The sequence below is a fragment of the Zootoca vivipara genome, chromosome 10 (genome assembly GCF_965207765.1).
Source record: "Zootoca vivipara chromosome 10, rZooViv2.hap1.1, whole genome shotgun sequence".
In the NCBI taxonomy this organism is placed as follows: Eukaryota; Metazoa; Chordata; class Lepidosauria; order Squamata; family Lacertidae; genus Zootoca; species Zootoca vivipara.
Window position 1 is genome coordinate 30955790 of NC_142593.1, and position 23987 is coordinate 30979776.

General features: G+C 41.9%; 1 protein-coding gene across 1 annotated transcript in view; it reads left to right on the top strand.

Annotated features, from left to right (window-relative positions):
• The window catches only part of EDIL3 (EGF like and discoidin domains 3), a 223957-nt gene extending 201947 nt beyond the window's left edge, over positions 1-22010 (top strand). The window contains exons 10-11 of the mRNA XM_060280211.2: positions 5645-5800; positions 13874-22010. Coding sequence (XP_060136194.1) covers positions 5645-5800; positions 13874-14023 — 306 coding nt within the window. The 3' untranslated portion in view covers positions 14024-22010. The remainder of the gene's footprint in view (positions 1-5644; positions 5801-13873) is intronic.
• Positions 22011-23987: the final 1977 nt, after the last annotated feature.

Sequence of the window (23987 nt, forward strand, 5' to 3'; positions counted from 1 at the left end):
AAGCAGCAGTGAGTACCAAGATGAATCATAGTCTATGTGGTTGTTTACAGTAGAGTGAAACTAAATTATATGAGTGCTGTGACTTAGTTGTTTCCATTCCCACACTCCCTATAATTTTATAGCCGTGATATATATAATTTTGTCCCTGGGGGACTTTATGTTGTTGTTGTTGTTTTCCCTGAAGTGAATTGTGATAGAAGCAGTTGGAGTTGTTTTAAACTTGCTTTGATTTTGATTTCTTTTCCTTCCCATTTATTTTATCCATGGGTTAGTGGCAGTTGATTATACACCAAACATTCGTGTAAAACCTCTTCTAGAGGGTACAGCAAAATCATATCGCTGGAGAATCTCTGTGTTCCCATGAGCCAATGGTTGATGGCAAAACCATTGTCATGGCAAATGGCCAGCAATGATTGGAGTTGTGCTCCAGCAATATCTGAAGGACTCCCAAGGATGGGAGGCCTGTAGAGGCCAATATTGTCTAAGACAACTCCACATAGAGGGCATCAGTGTAATCCAGCCTGGTTATGGAGATGAAAGCTCCATGGACTACAGCAACTCCCTCATCTCTCTGATCCATGCAGCCTGTGCTGATGCAGTGCTGAGAATCCAGGTTGACATAACTGTGTCAGATGAACTCCTCCCAACTCACCCACCCAGATCTCAATAATGCACACCAGACTGGCACCCTCACCCACAATCAAATCAAATAATGGATGAGCATGGTATCATTATGTACAGATCAGGTGTTAAACAACAGCATGCACAGGCCAGTGGGCGCAGCAAATGAACAACCCGCCTTTAATTGTCTTTTCCCTTCCAGCCTACTTTCCGTAACTCAGTTGGCCATTATGTTTCTTAAGGGAAACAAACTAATTCTTCCGTTTCGGCAAGTGCTTCTTGTAAGCTTGTTTGTGGTTCTAATGTGATTTTGTCATTCTTGCTTTAGAGCAACAGAAACATAGCTATAGAAGTAGGTTAAGCAGTGCATAATAATCTTAGCTGACAGATGGTAGAAGTCATTCTGCAAAAAGATTGGCTGAATGAAGCTGCCTCTGTACAAGCTATTGTTGTGTGTGTGCATGAAGTGTGTGTGTGTGTCTAACACCGCTGTATATAATAACAGGCTCTTCCCAGCCTAACCCTAGTATAAATACCTTGCGAGTACCTGAACCATTATTTGTGAGTATTTTAGCAGTTCAGGAACTGAATCTGTCCACTGTCCTATGTGGCTTTCATCTCCTTGTTGTTATAAAATGCAGGTGCCTTTTCCTGTGTGCTTTGGGCAATGTTTGTGCAAGTGCTCAGTGGTGTACAGTTTGAAGAGCAGAGGCAAAGCATTATGGCCCCCATAGCCACACCCCCAAGGAGTGTCTAATGTTTATCTATATATTAAAAATAATAAACATTGAACAGCAGTACATAGGATAATACCCAATTTATGAGGATCAACTGAGAATCATAGGATAGTGAGCTGGTGAAGTGTGGTAAAGCTGCTTGCATACTGGATTTTGATTAGGGAGACCTGAGTTCATATCCCTTATCAGTCCTGTGGCATGACGGCTGTAAAGATCTCAGGCAAGCAAGCAAGCCCCGATAAGAATTAATGACTCTCTGGCAGTTTCATGTTACGTTTATTTACAAAAACACATCCAGAGCCCGGCTTCTCGCCTGCTCCCATTGAAGGGAGTTGGTCAGTCTGAAACTCCATCCCGCTCACAACAGGGAGGATGCCAGATTCCCGCCCTTCCCCTCTTGCCCTTCCGTTGCACCCTGACCTTGTCTAGTCTACAAGCACGGGGACTGAGAGGCTGGCCTGCCCCCTCCCCACTTCCACTAGACACACTGTCCGCCCTCTGCTCCTCTGCTGGTTGCCTAGCAATGCTCTGACTGCCTCCTAACTCTCCTGCTTCTTGAGGGCTATTTGTGCCCTCTTTGTGAAGGGGGATCGAGCTACCCTTTCTTGGCTCTGCCAGCCTGCTTTTGTCTGCAGAGCCAGCCCCTCTCTCACTTAGCTCAATTTCCGAGTCTGACTCTCCCCCTGCACTTGGTTGCATCACATTCCTGACAACTGCAATCTTAGGCATAGTTACCTAGGAGGAAGCTCTGCTTAATACAGTGGTACCTCAGGTTAAGAACTTAATTCGTTCTGGAGGTCCATTCTCAACCTGAAACTGTTCTTAACCTGAGGTACCACTTTAGCTAATGGGGCCTCCCACTGCCACCGTGCCGCCGTGGCACGATTTCTGTTCTCATCCTGAAGCAAAGTTCTTAACCCGAGGTACCATGGGCGTACCCAGGATCAAAACTAGGGGGGGCAAGGGGAGGGGCCAAGGCACGGAAGGGGAGGGGCCACAAAGTGGGCGGGAACGGCGAACTCGCGCTCCGCCGGGCTGTGCCCCTCCCTAGCAGCAGGGCTGGTGGGCGGAGGCGGAGCCCAGCCCAGCGGAGCGCGAGTTCGGCGTTCCCGCCCACCGCGCCGCGCTCCCTGGTTCCCCGCCGCGCTTGGCCTTGCCTGAGGGCGCGCCGGGGAGCTGGAGGGAGGGTGCGGCGGGAATGGCGAACTCGCGCTCCGCCGGGCTGTGCTCCGCCTCTGCCCACCAGCCCTGCTTCTAGAGTAGGGCAGCTGCCCTAACTTGCCGCATGGTGGGTACGCCCTTGCGAGGTACTATTTCTGGGTTAGCGGAGTCTGTGTCCTGAAGTGTCTGTAACCTGAAGCGTCTGTAACCCGAGGTACCACTGTATCTATAAGAATGTATGAAGAGCCTGCTGAATCAGGCCAATGGCCCATCTAGTTCAGCATCCTGTTCTTACAGCAGCCAGCCAGATGCCTGTAGGAAGCCTGCAAGCTAGACATATGTGCATCATCACTCTGCCCACTTGCAATTCCCAGCAACATTTCTGACCCTTTGCAAACTCCACAATACTGTACACACCATACAGTATTCCAAATGTGGTTGCACCATAGATTTGTGTAACAGTGTTATGATAGCCGTTTTTATTTTTAGTTCCTTTCCTAATGATCCCTATTGAATTTAGCAACACTTTAGAGCCAGTGTGGTGTAGTGGTTAAGAGCGCTAGACTCGTAATCTGGGAAGCCGAGTTCGTGTCTCTGCTCCTCCACATGCAGCTGCTGGGTGACCTTGGGCTAGTCACACTTCTTTGAAGTCTCTCAGCCCCACCCACCTCACAGGGTGTCTGTTGTGGGGGAGGAGGGGAAAGGAGATTGTTAGCCGCTTTGAGACTCCTTCGGGTAGTGATAAAGCGGGATATCAAATCCAAACTCTTCTTCTTCTTCTTTATCTGGGTTGACATGGTTAGGATTGTAGCCTTATTCTCCAAGTTCATCCTAAGCTAACATCATTCTTTTCATATTGATACTGATGGGGAAAGAAGCTGAAGTCTAGGTATAGTTGTCATATCAGTCCATCTACAGCAGCAGCAACAAAAACCCCCTTCCAAAAAACCTCAGTGCATGTTCCAGATGCAATTCTAAAACAAACTAAGCAAAAAAATAATTATAAACCTTAAAATAATTGCAAAGTAGCTTAAATATAGAATCCATTTTTATTAGCATTATTTACCAAGGAATCAAGCACCCAGAAATAACACCATGATTATTTTATCATTATTTTAGCAGCTAATAAAAATGCTAATTTGCTGATGAGAGACATATGGATAAAGGAAAGTCAACTGCAACCCATTAAAGCCATAGTGAATGCTAAGAAGGAAATAATCTTCTCTCTCTCCACCCACCCCCAGTTCCTTGATAAGACTGACAATGCCAAAATAAAACTGCTTCTGAACTCTGCTTTAGCACTTGAATTAGTGAGTCACTTTAGTTTGGTGCTTCATTTCCCACTTTCAGAAGTGGCTCACCTGCAATTCTAGCTTCCTGGTGACAGTGCCATTGCCACTTGCCCGGAGAGAGGCAGGGAAGAGGATGGAGCTCTGTGGGCACACCAGCAGAACCAGTCAGTTGCTCCTGCAAAGGCAACTGCACCATGTCAGTGGCACCACTTTTGGGAAGCTAGCATTGCAGCTATGCCCACCAGGTGCCTCACTTCTGCTCACCTTAGTTCAGATACTCAGCTTCAGGAAATCTGAGGCAACACTTTCCTCCCCATTAACTACAATAGGGAAATCAAGAAATGGCTATAATTTCTTTATGCTTTGCCAGAGGATGAGGCCTGCCAGATTGTAGACAAATAGGTGCAGTGGGGCCTGTACTGGGCAGCTTTAGAATTTCAAAGTTTAAAAAAATACAGGTAACAACTTTTTATTACTTGGCAGAATTGGATGAAATACATAGGTACAACTTTCCCCCCTGAGCGAATGAAGAGTGCCAAATGTAGGGGAAGATATTTTTGTGTAAGTGGATCCCTTAATATTTATGGAGCTGGGGTTTTTTAAATGACTTGTTTCTCTCCTCCCATTGTTTTGTAGCCCAATTTTATGAGCATGACAAAGATTGTAGAGGTGCCCCTAAGTAGGTTCCCTGCAAAATTTCAGGATAGTGAGCTTTGATAAATAAAAAACAGCAGGAAGTGTGTGTGTGTGTGTGTGTGTGTGTGTGTGTGTGTGTGAATTGGCACCAAAGTGACCGAAAGTACCTCATCCTTAGTGTAGTGGAGAAAATATATGGAAATGTCCTGTAGTATTTGGGCATGCATAGCTGGCAAGACACACACTGGCAGTCTTGTGAACAGCTAACAGTGACTAAAGGCACATTCCTATAATCAATATTCTCATGTAACTACAATTATATCAATGGTACTTGCATAGTCATAGTGACTGGTGAATTCATTGACCCATGGCTAGTCAGCTAGTCAGAAGGAGGCTTCCCTGCAGCACAGAGTCACCTTGACCATGCAGAGGAGGATGGAGATGGAAGAGCAGAACTACCACATGCATGCATGCGTTCCCCTCCTTGTTTTAATTTAACCTGCATATATATATATATATATATATATATATATATATATATATATATATGCAGGAAAGGGAATCTGTTTGAAGAATGGCTGAAGCTTTAAAGGCTCCCCTTACAGTACATTTATATAGTGCACACAAGGAACATTTGGTTCAGAAACATTTATAGTCCACAATGGGAAACACTGTATGTGGGTAGCTTGCTTTACTAAATCCTTGCAATCAAATCCCTGCAATCAGATGGGCATAATAATTCATCTTGTTGGAATGAATTACATAAATATTGTAAAACATTTATGCACCAGAAAGCATGGCAAAAATGCTGAAAATGACATTATGGAAATAAGTCAGAAAAGCAATCTGAAGTTCATGGAAGTTCTCATCCAGCATTAGAAAAATGATTTAGCATGGGCTGGGGTGGCAAATTAATTCTAGGCTATTTATTTCAGTGTGCCTTATTCTGTGACTAAATGTTGGAAGTTTTGTGCAAACCAATGTGATTGATAATAATCCTAATAAAAACTGCATTCATTTACTATATCAAACGTGCCAATGAATTTCACACATTACTTTCAGTATCATTTGGCCCATTTGTATTAGATCTTCTGTGACCCGGCCAAGAAAGAAACTCTAAACCTTTTTTGAAAATGAGTTTGAGACCTCAAAACATTGTAACGTTGCCATTTTGTATTTACTTTTTTTGTTTTTTAGATTGATCTTCTTGTTCCCACAAAGGTGACGGGCATAATTACTCAAGGAGCCAAAGATTTTGGTCATGTACAATTTGTGGGCTCCTATAAACTTGCCTACAGCAACAGTGGAGAGCACTGGACCATATATCAGGATGAAAAGCAAAAAAAGGATAAGGTAAGGTAATGAGGCAATTGATATTTGGAATGCATTTTTTATAGAAAGCTGCTACATCCCTGGTAATCACAGAGCTAGTAGCCTGCAGGTTAATGTCTGCTGTCTGCTTTATAGGATGTTCATGCCAAAGGGTCTATGGCTAAAAGTCAAGGTGAACAGAAAGAATCGATGTCGTTATGTGCCAACATTTATAGATACTTCAGTTTTAGTTGCAGAAATGTGTCAAATTTAAAGCTGTTAAATGGAGAATATATTTTTATATGTATATCATCAAATGCAAACGTTTCATTTTCCGATTTTAAAATTCACTGGTAAAATGGTTGATAAAATATGTAGGAGTCACCAAGCTTCCTGGGCCCCTTGGCACATTTGCAAACTTGAGAAACCATTGTGGGTACCACACACACACACACACACACACACACACACACACACACCACTTGAGCTACTTGCCCACCTGCACAACTTCCCTGGTCTGCTGCCTACACACTCATTCACCTGGGCCACCCCCTGCCTGTCTCTGTCTCCTCATTGCCCTCCCAACACAGCTTTGATGGCCCAGCAGCAAGTGAACAGGATTGTGTCATCATACTGTAGTTTGCAGCAGCATCTGTTGGTAGCCACATGAACTATTGTGTGAAGGCACACTTACATTTTTATTATATGTAAGATAATCAATACAATACTCTGCCTTCGGGACATACTGTATAGTTCCTGCCTAGCCTGTTTATACTTCAAACAGCGAGGAAATGCACTAAGCTCTCAAATCTGTGGGAGATCTGAGCTAAACATATAACAGAAATCCCAACACAGGGTTAGAAATATATCGCCTGATGAGGGTACGCATTTCTAAGTTACATAAGCTTGATAACCACTATATTGGTGTTCAGTACTGAGTAGATTGAAGGAAGTTTATCAGTCAGAGGAGAATTACTAATGCAAATGCCATCATAAAAATGCAGTCTGTTTGCACATGTGGTTAAGATCTAATAAGAAATGTCATGACCCACAATTCCATTGGAATCATGCTAGGATACTTAAGTGACACTACCAAGCAGAAGGCAATAACTTTCTGGAAAAACCTTCTCACAGAATCTATTTAATTGTTTATATTAAATTTCTATACCACCCTTCATGTGAAGATCACAGGGCAGTTTACAAAATAAAAACACAAAAATGCATAATCTAAAATAACAGTCACTGGAGCACAGGAAAAACTCGTCCTACCAAAAATTTCAGAGTAGAACTGTAAACTCTAGGGCAAAATGCAGATGTGGAAATTGACAGCATGCATCTGTCTCAAGAAAGACACATTTTAAACAAAGTTGGGTATGAGTAATTAGGCTAGCTTTTTAACTACGGTATATCAAAATGAGTCAATCACAAATAGTTCTGTTATAATCCATATTGTTTTTATATGTTATAAGCAATAAAAATCATAGGAGGAAAACTGGTATTCATGAACACCTCTGAAGACTTTTGAATTCTATTCAAACTAACCTGGTGTGCAACTGTTTTTCTAAAGAGGAAGCGTTCCTCTTCCTTCTCGAGTGATGGACGCCGCCTTGTATTTTAGCAGCACTGCCAGTTAGCCATTCTTCCCAGATAGCACTCAGCTGGAGCAAGCTGTGTAGTAGAGTTGACCTTCAAATAGCCTACCCCCTGCAGTGATGCTGAGCAGCAATCCAATACAGTTTTCATCTACCATTATCTTCTGAGAATTCCTACAGGGTTTCAGACAGTCTGGCCAGCTATACAAACACAAGTCTAATATTGACCATAGCATGACTTCCTACCATGAATTAATTTCATGTGTGTTCCATCTTTTCTCCAAGATGCTCCTCATAATTTTTTCTTTAGTTAGCATCCCATGAACTAGGTTAGGCTAGTCTAAGTTGGCCAGCTGAGCAGCACAACTGAGCAGGAATTTGAGCATGGATTCAGACTTAGCATTCCAGCCATTGGCTAGAAGAAAGGTTAACATTGCAATGTAAGTAGGGGGGGTATCATGCATACACTTAAGATTAATGTTTTGTTGGTAGCCACCCAGAGTGGCTGGGGCAACCCAGTCAGATGGTTGCATATAACAACAACAACAACAACAACATGTTGTTAGAGATGGCAGATAACCTTTCTACATACGGATACAAGATTTGAAGGCTTATAGTGGTGGCTTTACATGCCCCAGGGTTATCTAGTTTGAATTAAAGTCTGATCCAAATGAAAATTCCCAGTTTTCCTCCTTGCCTGCCAGATTCCCAGTCCCTGAACCACCTTTCCCTGTCACATGGAAAGAGAGAAGTCAGCCCTTCCCTCCCCTCTCCAGTGTCTGACAATGGGGGTAGAACCTAGGAATGGACAACCTGTGGCCCTCCAGAGTCCATTAAAATCAAACTCCCATTAGCACAAGTTGGCATGAGCCCTGGTCAAGGATGATGGGAATTGTAGATCAGCAACATCTGAAAGGCCACAGGAACTCCATCCCTGGAACAGACCTTAGCAGAACTACATATCTCAAGGGCTAAAATGCATGTTTGGCATGATACAAAGTGTGCTGGGATACCAGATAAGGAGGGCAAAGTCAAATTTCATCACCCTCCATGTGCACTGCCACTGCTCCCACACAAGAGATATATTTGGAGTATGACGATGGAGGGTCTGGTAAAGATGGTGTTTTGTGGGATCAGGGAGTCTGGGAGGGAGGCATGGGCTTATTTTCCAAATGCCAAGTTGTCTCAGAAAATAAATTGACTTATTTCCACTGTTAATCTCACTCAGCTGTATCATTAATTGTAGTTTACAGGGTTTTCCATGGGACTGCTGCTCATTTTTTCCTCTTCCGCAGCTGAATGGCTGATTGCTGTATTGGTAGACCTTGGGGAACAATGAAAACGTCTACAGTACTTTAAAACATTCTGCATTCACAGTTCGATAGATAAATCTTCATTGTTATTCTAAGCACAAACATTCATTTGAAGAGGGAATCTGATGCCCTACAGCTGGGAGGCAACTTTGTAAGAAACTCTAGAATCCATATATATATATATATATATATATATATATATATATATATATATAGCTCCTTCTTACAGCTTTGAGCAAATCTTTAGGTTCTTCCTGATCCATAGTTAATTCTTTGTCTTGGAATACACACTTCAGTGATGTGTAATGCTCACCTTAGAAACAAAGTAAGCATTGTGACCCCCGTTTTTCTGGTTCAGATTTTAATCTGTCCTGAGGAAGAGCACCTCCCTTCCATGAACCTACAACTAACCTTCTTCCTACTCTTTTGTTTGCTACCACTCTGTTATTTATTAAATTTCTATACTGCCCTTCATCTGAGGATCACAGGGTGGTTTACAATCTAAAAATACAAAAATACATACCGCAGTAACAAACAAAAACAATACCTCACCCCAATACTCTAGTATTACAAGGTTCACCAGTCCCACCTGGTGTTGTGTAAGCTGCTTTGTGGACAGAGAGAGTGTGTATGAAGTAATTTGCCCACAAGTTCTGCCATAACTTCACAGCCCTACATAGCAAGCTCACTTTTGAGCAAGCTCCAGCCCTGGGAGTGTACAGCTTTCCCACATCTTAGCCAACATGGTTCTCTTGGGCATCTTTCCATTCTCACCACATTTGCAACATACACTGGTATTTCTGCCTTTCATAGCCTCTCCTCTCTCGCAAGACCCAACTCAAGTGGTTTAGCTCCAAAACCTCACAGAAAGAAGCTGCAGACAGCTACATCTTCCTCTGCCCCAGTCATCTTTCCCCTTGCAGGCTTCATTGTGGAGAAGATGGAACATTTCCAATTTCCTAAATGCAGGCCTCTACAGGATGGCTGGTGATGCTTTTGAATACTGTTCAAAAACTTCAGCTGATGGAAAATACCCCCACTTGGTCATGAAGCTCGTTAGCTGACCTTGGGCTAGTCGCTGCTTCTCATCCTAACCTACCTCACAGGGTTGTTCTCCTTGGAGAAAATGATGAGATACAAATTCAATAAATGAAGCATTTTTAGTAAGACTAGGCATTATGAACAGATTACATCAGTTCATGCCTGCCTTCACTGTCCAATTCAAAGTGCTGGCTCAGACTTATAAAGCCCTACACAGTGTGGGTCCTCTGTACCTGATGGAGCCCCTCATCCTGTTTTTATCTGCCTATGTACAGCAAGGCTCTTTTCCAAGTGCTTTCTTAATCTGAAAACTTGGAGGTTGGCTATGACAAGAGAGAGGGGGCCTTTTTGGTAGTGGCTCTGGAATGCTCTTCCTATGTAAGCTCACCTGGTGCCCAGGTTGTTGTCCTTTCAGCACCAGGCTATGACCTCTTTTGTTCTCTAAGGCCTTTTAATATCATGTATTTTCCGTTCCACCTCACTCTACCTAATGGTGGGGCCCCTTTTGCATCTTTCTCTTCTGATAGCACTTCATCTTTAAACTAGGCTTGGATAGCCCTTGCAAATGATCAGTCTCTCCAAATAGAGGACTGCCCTCTAGACAATAGGACACACTGCCACTATATGCTTAGTATGTAGTTAAAGGTTTTTGGGGTTGCTTTGAAGTGTGAAAAAGCAGCTTTCTAGCAGTGTGTGTGTCTGCCACGTATGTAGCTGAACCAATATTTTTGATATTCATGACAAAATTTGCATGTTTGATTAGAGAGAAACCACAGAGCAAATGGCATGGAAATCAAATGTATTTCTTTGCTTTTCATTCAAGGCCAATCAGGGCAGCTGGAAGGGGACACACACACACACACACACACACACACACACACACACACACCATCAGAGTTTCTTTTTTGACATTAATGAAAGCAGCAACAGAAGTAAAAAGACTGTTTTGGCTCAGCTCTCATTGCACTTTCAAATGGAGAGGATAGGAAAAAGAACAGTTGTTCCTGCTCTTTCTTTCTGGTGCTTGCTGCTTTAACTGCCAGTTATCTGAGTTTAAATCGACACCAAGTTCCTCTAGGGATGCAGCCCAGGAGAGCTGCAAAACTATACCCTGCATTCTCTCTCTCTCTCTCTCTCTCTCTCTCTCTCTCTCTCTGGGTTCATTTTAAATGGTTTGAAAGATATACACGAACACCATCTCTGTGTTTGGACTGAGCTGGAAATCACTGAAATTGGAGCATGTTGAGAAAAATACATTTTTTGGGGGGGGATCTCTCTGAACTAAATGGTCATCATGTTTTCCTCAACTAGAGGTCAGTAGATCACTGTACTTTCAGTGCCATAGTAATGAGCACCATTCTTGGTGGAGTCTGTTATGGGGAAAGGAATAACTGTGGGTCATATGAAAGGAATTGCCATGTAAAATTAGAAATGCATGCCCTGATCTGCAAAATCCTTTCCCACATGCACTTGGGATGTTGCATGCATGGAACAGATGTGCTGTGTGAGAACACCCTGTTCTACAGTATCCTGCAAAGTGCAGGAAATGAGAGTAGCTCCGCTTTTCTGCATTTTTTTTTGCATGTGGAAAGAAGGGAATGGATGAGAAATTTGGTTTGGTTTGCAATCCAGTGGGAACCTACCTAATTCTCCCTTCCCCAAACATTATGCAAACAGAAGCATAGCTATCTTTCGAAATAAACACTTCTCTGAATTTAGCAGAGTAGCTTTTCAACCAACAAATGTGCACATTATGGGAAAGCATGCATAACAATACATCCATAAGCAGTAGAAATACCAGGTCAGGAGAGCAGTTTCTGCAAATCTGCCTCATCAAGTGTATTGCTACTGTTTTAAGTGAAGCAACCTAATTTGCACTTCCTGGACTAATAAGACAATATTGGAATGGAATAATGCTTCAGATACTTCCCTGGATTTTGTGATAACGGTTCTCAGCTCAAGAAATGTACCAGAATCCATATTGGGGGAAAGAACGCTTTAGAAATGTGTGCATTGGTATAAAAGTATGCATGTTTAAATATGAATTCATATAGATATTTTTTCAGGGTAAAATCATACTTTAATGTGGAAACACGATGGAATGGACTTATGAACACATGTGAAACTGACAGAGACCAAAAATTGATTGATCTATCCATTCCTTACTACTATAAAAAGAATAATTACAAATATTGCTTTACATCAAAGTAGGCTGATGATAAAACTTTGTCTGTATTTTCTCTAGTCTACCATGCAGCCTTAAAGATGGGGAAAACAATGGCTCAGGTTTGCACTAGCCAGTTGCTAAGGAGAAGTTATTTACCTTGAGGATATTAATAATGTTGTGTTTGCAGGATTTTTCACATATGTTGTCTAGGGGAAAAAAAGGTCTTTGCTCTGTTGGAATTCCTGGTAAATACTGCAAAGAAGACAGCTTAATTGCATCCCACAGCTATTGTTCAAAAACATTTCCAAAAAAAGAATCTTATGGCAAGAGGATTAAAAAGACTGAGTTCCCCAGGATTTTCTTGTCATTTGTGGAGAATCTGTCTCTAAAGAAAATGTTGTTGTTTTTTAAAAAAAACAGCTTTTTGTTTCCCTCCCTCCCACTTCTTCCTAGCTGCTGCATACTCCTTAGCTTTAAATGGCAAAGACAAAAAATAGAATTAAAACATAAATGTACACACTAGAACCACTGAGGTGCTATACACAGCTCAACATGGTAGAGATCCCAAAAGTGGGACAAGCAATGCTTTCCTCAGGTCCATCTGATTGGCTGCTGTGAGAACAGGATATTGGACTGAATAAGCCTTTGGCTTGATCCTGTTAGAGCTGTGTTTTGTTATATTAAATGCAATACTTTAGATTTCACTATTGCTTTTCTTTTTCCTTATTCAAGTCCAATGAGAAGCAGCCTTTGTACCTGCCACTTTGGACAGGCTGATGGTATTGTTGCCCTATGGGGTGATTTGCAACCAGCTCTCTCTCCTTATTATCTTAATTTGTTTCCCTGTTAAAAAAAAAAATCACTGCTGTTACATGCTGTTTCTGGATCAAGCAATCGAGTAACAAGGTGCTATGTAAAAGCTTATAATGTGCTGCTTTGCAAGGCAAGGGCATGGCAGCCTGGAGCACGGGGCTGTAGCCTGCTATAGATGTGATATAACAGTCACTCCTGGAAAGTGCTGGAAAGTGGCTTTGCAGGCACCACCAATCAGGCGGCCAGTAATGCCTGCAAAGCCTCTTTTGTCCGAGCCTTGCCTTGATCTTTCCCACACATGACATCATATATGATATCAAGTGTAGGGCAGGTTGGGTGTGGCTTGGCCAAAATGGCCTTATGGTGCCACAACACTGCTCTGCATGCACTATAAAATAAATGTGCATCTGGCAAGGACCAAACAAGCACTTACCCTGAGGAAATGGATCCTAAAACAAATATGCCTTACACATCATTTTGACTTCTGCATTTAGCCAGGCTTCCTCGAAACTGTTGGTAGCTAACAGTTTGCTTGGCACAGGTATCATTTTATTGATTAGTGACTTTTTAAAGAAAAATGATAGGTCTTGAAGCTGCATGTGTGAGATTTTGTTTGCTCCTGCATTCCAAATAATCATGGCATTTTAAAAGTGCTTGAAAGAATTTCCTCCTTATTTTCTGGTCTGCAAAACAGTACACAAACAAATCAATAACAGATATTTTAATGTCATAAGTAGTAATGCTTTTTGCAGCAGGGAGGTGCACAGTGTACAATTGAAGTATTTTCTAGGTGTGCGTCTTGCTTTCCCTCTCACCTCTCACCACTTCTCATCCTCCCCAACCCTGGTATTACTAGACTAAATGGTGATATTTTTTCAACAATACCCTAAACAGGAGGAGTGCTTGATAGCTCATAAGAGGAAAACACAATGGTGCACTTCTTTAAACAGCCTGTGCCTTGTTAGTGAATGTTTTGACCGATATGGTTGGAAAGCCACTGCTATCAATGAAATTAATGGCATCATTTTTAGGTCAGGGTCAGTATTGTTCCCCCGGGTTGATGGGATTGTGCAGGGGATGAATAAAGTCCTAGGAGTTGGAAGAGGTCAGAAAGGTCTTAGGGTGGAAGGTCTGCCTGGTTTCTTTTGTACTATTTTGCTATCACTGGTTCTTCTTGGTCACTTTTCAGGTGTTCCAGGGCAACTTTGATAATGACACCCACAGAAAGAACGTCATTGATCCCCCAATCTATGCACGGCACATAAGGATCCTCCCTTGGTCATGGTACGGCAGGATCACTTTACGGTCAGAGCTCTTGGGCTGTACAGAGGAGGACTGACGAGGATCTTCACTTTTCCGCACAACTCTTGATATTCCTAAAAAAAATATCTCCATAGAAGAAACTGTGCAAAACCTGTAGGAAGTTGAATGGGTTTTTCATGAACAAGTGGTCACTTTCTGGTAGGCCGCTAACTGTCTTTTGTAAGGAGGTCTAAGCCTGCCCTTAAAATGGTCCAAATCTGAGTTGGGGTTTTTCTTTGGGTTCTTTTAAATCTCAGTTCCAGTTATTACTCTGTTTTGATGTGGAGTTTACCTTTCAAGGTTCCCCCCCCCTCTGAGTTATTTCATGCTGGCTGAAATATCGTTAGGAGTGAGAAGCAGCATCCTTTTTACAAGGAAGATGAAAGTGGCATGACAGAGTTCACTTGTGACTTGAGAAGGAACAGGCTGATTCATTGTTTCCAAACCCACATGGTCATCTCACTTGCAAAAAGTGATACTGCAGCTTTAGCAATAAGTTTTTCTCGGGGATGACTGCATTTGATTGTTTCCCTTGTGCCTATCAAGCATTGTCAAGATTAATGACACTTTTTTGGAAGTGATCTCTGTGGTCTGCAGTCCTCCTGGTGTCACAAACTACCTTTTGTAATTTCCTTTACAAACAGCCGAGTCCACACACCCTAGAGTTTCATTTCCACATCTTTTGCTTCCCATTTAGCACACTGTGGCCATCATCACTGTCTTTTATGTTTGATTACATTAACTGCTTCTGTTTCTTTTCAATGAGCCAACCTGAATTTTATGGAACAAAATCTGCTATCAGTATATTATGAAGTTAATGATTTTGTCAGTGAATTCAGCTTGCATTTTCTTTCTAAGGGATGCTGAGATGAAAGATCATGGACCAAATTCAAAGCTTAAGTAGCTGTAGCCGGGAGGGAGGCAGACATGAATGCTGCAAAGAGGGCATTCATATGATCCTGCATTTTCATGCATAGTCATTGCCTCATGGAGCTGCCTAAGAGATGGCTTCTCTGAGATGCTTCCTATGACTCAATGGGCAAGGGTCGTTGTGAGATCTAGAGGTGCATGCCAAAACATATGGACCGTGTATCCTCGCTCTGAGGAGCAACCCAACTACGGCACTGTCCCCAGGCTTCAGAAATATGGGTGGAAGGATGGAACCCGAGGCTGTGTGGTCATATAATATTATATCTCAACATTATTTTAACCATCAGCTCTGCAAGGATTCTTCAGGCCCTCTGAGTGGAGAAGACAAGTCTTGTATGATACACAAATGGCAGTGTTGCAAAAACAGAGAGGAAGGAAGTGGGGTAATTGGATTTAGATATGGGGCAGGTGCCAATCATCAGAGAAAATAAGCAGGGCTGAGTGTATGCTGTGAACCTTCAGGAAAAAAATTGGAGGGAGAGCAAAGAACTCATTATTGGGTGACGAATTCAGCTTTCTGGGAATGGCAGCCTTCATTTCAAAATGAGAAAGTTTATAGCACTTAAGACTGCAAAAAAAATAATGATCGAAAGTATCTTGCCAGCAGCTGCTGCAATCTCCAGAGGTTGGGATTTCAGTGCCCACCATAGTTCCATCGCCTCCCCATGACTGGAAAGGGTATAGAAGTTGGATTGTAGAATTTTAATTATTTTTTAAAATGTGGATCATGCAGTGCCCTGATAACAGAGAATGGAGTACATACTGCCCTGATGAATCAAGCAGTGTGCATGCATTCAGAAAGATAAGCCACATACAGGAGTCAGTCAAAAACCACAGTATTCCTACTTCAGGCATTCAGTTTTCTTATCATTTGCAGCCTCAGTGCTGGTAGAGCTTGCTATTGAAGGAAGAGCTGGGATTACTGAATGGGGAAAAAGGTTTCTCAAGTTTTTCCCCAAGTAACTCCATGGGGTCATGTGGCAACCACAGCTACTGCATCATAGCTGTGGTGTGAACTGTTTATCACAGGTCAGCTATTGCTAATGGGTCTTGCTTATACATCAGAACAGATGCCTTCAGAGGACCTTATTACTCATCGTTAGTGATTAGCCTATTACCTAATAACACCCTCTTCAGTTGATAACCTAAATTAGCCATGAATCCAGTTCTCTTGTGCATTGACCTCTGTGACTAAGATCTTCCATTTGAAATTGTCAAGATGACTGTAGCTTTATTTGAATGGACCTAGGATGCAGCGCGCAGTCAATGCTAGAGAGCCATGTATGCCGTTTTCCCAGAGAAACAGTAGCCCATGCCAATCCTTGGCCAAGCAATATATGAGATACTGTTGCCATTGGAATTAGTACACAAAGGCGCTGGCAGAGCACTGTGTAAATGGCTCTCCATTTCTGACTCTGCCCGGCCACCATCTGGGTCAGTTGAACCTAAGCTGTGACAAATGTGTATGAAAACACGGCCAGGATTTAATAGATGGAATTTATCTTGTGTAAAACTCCTTCTTTGTGCAGAAGGAGTTCCTGGTAAATGGTAGTCCTAACAAATATTGCAAAGCACTTTCATTTTAATAAGGTATTGGTATTTTGTCTGTTTCTTTTATAATTCTTGAGTGTCTTCTTATTACTTAAAACCTTCAAGTTGTGCTCATTTTCATTTTTAATTTCATAACATACTGTGGTAGATTTTTTGGGGGGTCGTGTCTCATTAACACATCACACAAAGTATATTTTTTAATGAAATTCCATTATCATTAAAAGGAAAAAATGGAGATATAAAGATGGGCTCTATGACCTTAATAAATACTTAGTCAGCCTATAATTTTACAGTAAGGAATCGATATGCTTGTTTAAAAAGAAAAGAAAAAGATTTAAAAGTCTGATATATATTTTTAAGGGTCATCACAACCTTCACATAAACTCCTACTCTGCAACAGGAGATAATGGCCACGTTGACACATCACATGAAACTGTGCAATGTGAATTCACACATTCCTCCCCTCTTCTCTCCTCTCCTCCTCCTGAGAGGAAGAGTTTAGAAGTTCTCACATCCACTTTTGCTTAACCATAGTTTGCCATGTCATCTAGAGCAACAAACCTGTTTTAACATTAACTGTGGCTAATTTTAAAACATACCCTCAGGTCTAGATGTTACAGCGAGCTTTGGTTAATCAAAAGTAGAAGTGAAAGCTTCAAAATTCCTCCTTCTGACCACATGGAAAGAGGATAGGATAGGGGAGAGGGTGAAAACCCAAATCTCACTGCAGCTTATTCCTATTTGTGCACATCACACTAAACAATGATTTAGCATGACATTTGGACATGGTCGTTACATCTGCTTTGCTTAAAAACAAAAACCTTTAATGATCAGGGGATGCTATCTTGAAAGCGCCTCTCAAAAACATCAAACCAGTAGAATAATGAGATCTGTCGATAAAGAGCACCTAATTTTTAAGGTGTATTTGTTCACACTTTTTTTTGTAAGGCTTAGACATGGATATTCTGAGATCCTTAGTTTGAGAATCTGATCAAGGTAAAGCAAGTTATGTGTAAGAAATGTTAAGGTCCTGTGCAACACTGTTAAGTTTATGGGGTTTCTTTGTTTTTTAGTTGGGTTTGTGCTGCATTACAAAAGCCACTAGACTGTTACTGTCTTGTCTGTAACTGTATTAACATTTCTTAACAATGTTATCTATGGAGTGGTCTTCAATTGTAGTGAATAATTTTAAAGAGAAAGTCAATCATAACTGTGCTTTAAGGTGCAAGTGGATAACAGAATAAGGATGGTAACTGAAATGGCATTTAACTACATATGGCCCAAATCCTGCACTTTTAAGCTCTTATGAAGATCTTGTGATTCACAGCCTACTTACAACAGAGTAGTTTTTCTAAATTGTATTGGCCTACGCTAGAGAAAAGAACTGTGGATTGTTTGACATTTTAGTGGGTCGAGACTTCAATGGGGCCTCATTTTTATACGCCTATTTGATGAGGCCAAATTTTGCACTTGCAGTCCTTGGCTGGTTCAATGAATAGCATGCCTAATCGTATGAGGCCTGGCACCACCAAACACTGGTACCAATCCCAAGGTCTACCTGTGGTCCACCCAGAAAGAGTACTGGCAATTGGGTGGGTGGGTGAAAGATGAGGGAAGATGGGGGATTGAACAAGTGATTGCTGCTGCATCTATATGGCACTTCTTATAGAATCACTGTTGAGCAAGGGAAACTGCATACACAGAGCCCTTTTGCACATGAAACCCCCAATCCCAAAAGAATGGTCAGCAATTGGTCCTCTGCAGAAGATGTTACTGAAGGAAATGCTTTGGGGGTGCAGCTTCCTTGAATAAGAGGTGATTCTTGCAAATAAGACATGTCAGGTCAGTAATGCTTGGGCTCCATCCTGAACTCCAGCTACTGCTAACACCATGTCAGCGACTATAGCTGTCACCAATGGAGCACTTTCAGCCGCTAGACAGAATGTTCTGATAAAATGTTTCTGTGTTTATTAGTATTTTTTTCCTTTTTTTTGAAAAAGAAAATGCATTTAAATGAACATTTCTTGGATTTGCAATTAACTTATATGTAATATAGTTTATAGTTCGAAAAAGAGCATCCTGTTGAAAATGTGGTCACTCAGTCGTCTATTTGAAAGGGTTGCATTTTTGTCCTTCTGCTGCTCGGTTCTGTCAGCCTTTACAATGTTATTCAGAGGAGCCTGAAAGCTTTTCTTTCTTTCTTTTTCAAGATACACCTTGAGGCTTTTTGCCACATTTTGCACCTGTCACAACATTATTAAACTAAAGAAATGCCTTTGACATCCCTTCAGTAACTACGGACACAATTTACTGAGAAATTCTTCTCACTGGAATGAATGGGGCCTGCATAACAATCTGACCCTGTATTTCATGTCGTGGCCAAAATAACAGAAGCTGTTCCATTTGGGCAAATGGCACACTACCCCACCAGCCTCGCTTTGCCTTCAGCCAGCCCCCACCTGCCTGCCTTCCTATTACCAGCCCAGAGGGTGCCATTGGCTGTCAGATTCCTCCTCCTACTCTCAGTGTTGCCTTCATAAAACTTGCACAAAAGGAACCCACTGAATAGGAACATACACAAATTGAAAAAACAGGGGTTTCATACAAAAACAAAATACTGTATATGCCAAGCAAAGTACAATAATGCATTTGTCACAATGCACCCACTATTACAGGGCATACAGTACATGCAAGCGATACTCCAGAACCATCAAAATAAGTACAACATTACAATTAATGATATTTTTCATTATCTCTGATGCAAGGGTATTCTTGAGAGTGGCAGAGCATTTTCCATATATTGTGTCTTTGTATGCTGGCATGAACTCCTGTTTTTTTCAATTCGTGTATGGACCCAGGTGGCGCTGTGGTTAAATCACTGAGCCTAGGGCTTGCTGATCAGAAGGTCGGCGGTTCGAATCCCTGTGACGGGGTGAGCTCCCGTTGCTTGGTCCCAGCTCCTGCCAACCTAGCAGTTCGAAAGCACGTCAAAATGCAAGTAGATAAATAGGAACCGCTACAGCGGGAAGGTAAACGGCGTTTCCATGTGCTGCTCTGGTTTGCCAGAAGCGGCTTTGTCATGCTGGCCACATGACCTGGAAGCTATACGCCGGCTCCCTCGGCCAATAATGCGAGATGAGCGCGCAACCCCAGAGTCGGTCACGACTGGACCTAATGGTCAGGGGTCCCTTTACCTTTTATGCTGGCATGAACTCCTGTTTTTTTCAATTCGTGTATGTTTTCATATAACTGAGCAGGGAGGAGTATGAGGACAAAACTAGAATTAGTTGACTTTGCCTGTCATTGGCTGTAGCGCCACCTGGTTCCGCCTACTGTTGGCCTGCCCTTTACCCCACTAGCCACCACTGCTGGACATCACATTAACCAAGTGGATACAATGGTTGCATTTTTTCCAGAAGCTTGATTGAAGCCTATGTTGAAATCTTTCTCTCTTTGCCACAGTCCTGAATGAGAATCACCTCTCAAAAGCTGCTATTTGTATTTCAAGGGAAGTCAATAGGACCTTCCCTTGGAATGCAAATGGCAGCTCCGATGATTTTTCTCTGAACCATGGCAGGAGAAAAGGAGTTAAACTCCCCTCTTCACATGCACCTCATTGCCCTAAAGCTGCTCTGGCTTCCCCACAACAGCTCCTGTTTACATAACAAAAAAATATATGCAGGTCCAGTTTTGCCCTCTATGAGGCTTCCAAAGGAAGAACTTCCCAGTGGATTGTGTCCTTTGGATTAAAGATAACAGTTGACCTCTAAAATGTGTCCCCTATAGAACAGTTTTTGTTCTGTTTGTCATTGTGCACAATGTGTATAGTGTGTTCTGTTGTAAGAATGAGCTCACATATACATATTCAATCAGTGACTGGCATGTGTGAAAGCCATCACTGATCAAGCACCTCAGACAGAATTTTCAGATTACCTGCGCACCTCGAACCACACTTTTCAATGCAGGGAGTTCACGCATTCGGCTGTGAGTCACCAGCTGTTGGTTAATTGTGTACTAAAACACAGTGTGGTGTACATACATGTTTTGGTCTGCCCTGAGTCTAGGTATTACATCTTATTAATGAAAATGGAACACCACCACACAATTGTACATATGTTGGATGTGGTTGGTTGTGATCTACAAATTGCCTAGGTTTTAAGCTCAGGAGGCAATGCTCCAGGCCAAGTGGTTTGTGAATCATAATTGTACGTTTTGATCGAAAAATAAATGGGGCAGGTTCACAAATTGCCCTAACGTGTGTGCTCTTCGCAAGTCATGGGCCCACATTCTCCCCTCATTTTAATGTGCACATGTGTCTCTTTGAGCCTGAGTTTGCGTTGTTCATGTGATCTGTATACCCCTTTTGTATGAGTATTTTATATGAACGCATGTGGCTCATAGGCCTTTTCAGACATTCAGTAATCCATGGAAGGGAACAAGGTCACTCTTGCTGTCTTCTCCTGACCTCTATGCCCTAGAGTCTAGGTGTTCATCCCAAAGTCTGAACACAAATGTACATTCACAGGCCCAATACATGCAATAGGGGACCCTGCTTTTTGCAGAGCTCCGTCACGTGGAGGGAGCATACATTCATCAAATATGTATACATAACTCAGACCTTTGGATAAATGTGTAGAAGTTGGGACAGCTTTTGTGATAGCGATTCTCCCCCTCTGTATGTTCACTGGATGTCTACAAGGGCTATGGAAAACATTCTATGAGTTGGATGTGTATGTGCAAGCCTGAGACTACTTGCAATGCATACATGATGAGGTTTGAGTGAACATCCAGTTAAGGAGAAATTTTAAGTTTTCTTAGTCTGAAATAGTTATGTTGAAGCCAATGGAACAGTTCCAAAAGTAGGCGCTTTGAGATTTACTACAATGTATTTAGGATCAGCATGTTGGTTTATTTAAAGCTGCAACCCTCAAGCTTGAGTGATCTCTATTGAATTAAATAGTTTGAGATGTGTAGCCTTTAAACTTGTGGAGAAAACATTACGAAACAGTCCTTAACTTTTGTATTAACAGCAAAACTGAAGGAGTGAAGAAGAAAAAAATCTGTGTTTACCCCAGAGTTGTTAGTCATTTCTAGGCAGATTTCCCATTTCTATAGCTCCCTAATTTACTACTTTTATAGCCTGGAAAGTAAAACATAATGCACAAGGCTTAGGATAATCTATGTTCTATTAAGGGCTTCTCACATAAACAAAACAAAAAACCCACCCACCCCTGGTTCTGATTTTTAGGTTGACTTTCTCTTTCAGAATGAACAGATACAAATTTGTGTGAGTTTTGAAGACTAAGGATACTAATGAGTGTATCTGTGCTATACAACAACATATGAAATATAATATTCAAAGCTGGCTTCAGATGTGTCAGTAAGTACAGAAGTATCTCAGACACAATGACTTTTGCAACCTTGGCGACCTGTGTAAAGTTCCAATGTTTTTGTATATATTTAAATTATGTAGAATGATGTTAAAACAGTATGACCTCGTCTAGTCTTCAAACTTAACAATAAAACTTTTGAAAAATTGGAAAGTCCTTGGAGTGATTTGAACGGTACCTTCTTTCATCATCTGAGAGGAGAAAGTGGGGTGTTCACTAGACATGTGTGAAAAAGGGTATCGACATTGTTGCTATTATAGTCCTTTGGAAATCACTCCACAATGCAGCCTGCAAGTGCATATCAGCATGAGAAAATAAGAATTCATATAATTTTCATTTCCACGCATTGGCAGTGAATCCAGGCACACACTTTGTTTCTTGCATAGAATAGCCCTGAATCATTTTGAATGGATGGATGTGCTTATCCTCTTGGTTTGGTTCCTGTCCTGAGCTTCAATACTTGAGAATTGCTACCTTGTCACAGACTAGCGAGCCATAGTGTAGTTTGATTGATAACTAGGAATCTAAAAGAGACCTTCTGGGAAATTGCAGGCTTCTTATCAAAAACCGTGCACACACTCTATGGAGGCCACATTTCTATACCTTCTCAAGGACTTGCATTACTCTTGTCTTGTTCCGCTTCAACTGCCTCTATATAACTTAACCTCCTTGTGTGGCCCTGTCCTTAGTTAAATCTTTGGAGACTACCTGGAGATATAAGCTCAGAGCTCCCCTCGTAGTGATAAACAGTGAATCTCCCTTTGAGCTCAGGCTCCGCTTCCTGTCCAGTTCTCTATATTATGTGTTACATTCACTCTGCTGCTGTATTTTCTCCAGTTCTGTCTTTCTGTTCCATCATGGAATCCTGTTCCTGCTCATCTGCAGGGCGGCCATTTCTGTTGGCTCTCTGAAAAGCAGGAGCACTTGTCTGCCCACTAATGTATTCCCACCCTTAGGCAAATTACAGTGGTCATTGCTCCATTCAGATTCCAGCTGAACAGAGAGAACAGCAGGCCAAGCCAGGTCAAGAGTTCACAAATTTTCCTAGTTTATGCACAGAAGGACAACACATTTAGCAGCAAGTGGCTAATAAAAGCATATATAAAGCAAATTACACCTCTCCTTTTAATGTATTTTAATCTTGGTTGGAAGCCGCCCAGAGTGGCTGGGGAAACCCAGCCGGATGGGCAGGGTACAAATAAATTATTATTATTATTATTATTATTATTATTATTATTATTATTATTATCCTTTGTAGATTAGTAGATTATGCATTACTCCTCTGGGCTAGGCTGATGATCAGTTCTTTTACCCCAGTAGCAGAGGACAAAGATGGGTGAAGCCTCCTCAGACACTTAAGGGCTTGTCCACTTTTTAGTTTTGCAGCACTCTCTGACGAGGAGCTTCTAGCCAAGTACTCATGGAAATACTTGGGCTTCCTGGGCAATGATTTCATCTCTGGCTCTCTGACCTGGTTCATTCCAGGGTGGTTTTTGCCTATAGGCAAAAGTTCCTATACAACCAGGGCTTTTTTTCAGCTGAAACTCACCAGAACTGAGTTCTGGCACCTCTCAGGTGTGTGCCATTGCCATTATAAGAGAACAAGAGAGGCAGTCATGGTGAGTTCCAGCACCTCTTTTTCTCGAAAAATAGCACTGCATACAACCAATAGAAATGTGTACAAACAAAGACATTTTCCCTAAGTGGCCTAGGTATGGCATCAGGGCAGGTCTAGCCGTCTTGTGTGCTTCAAGAATCATCCTTCCAATTTATTTTTGCATCTTTAATATGTTGCCCTAAGCATGGCTCCCCCACCTTTCTCTCTTTCTCATTAGCCAGAACATCAAGAAGTGCTGGGCTCCCTATTTCCCAAGGTATTTCATGCAGGAGAACTGAAGTTGTTCCCTTGACCTATTTAAGAGGTATTTCATGCAGGAGAACTGAAGTTGTTCCCTTGACCTATTTAACTACATACAAGTAACACTCTTCTTAATCCATTGCCTTACATTTTATACAAATGCATGGGTCATCTTACCGTATCAATCATTCTATCCCCATGATCTCCCCCTCGCACAGTTTTTCTTAGATCCTGAAGCCATTTCCTTAGTTCTTGGGTTGCTTGTTCCAGTC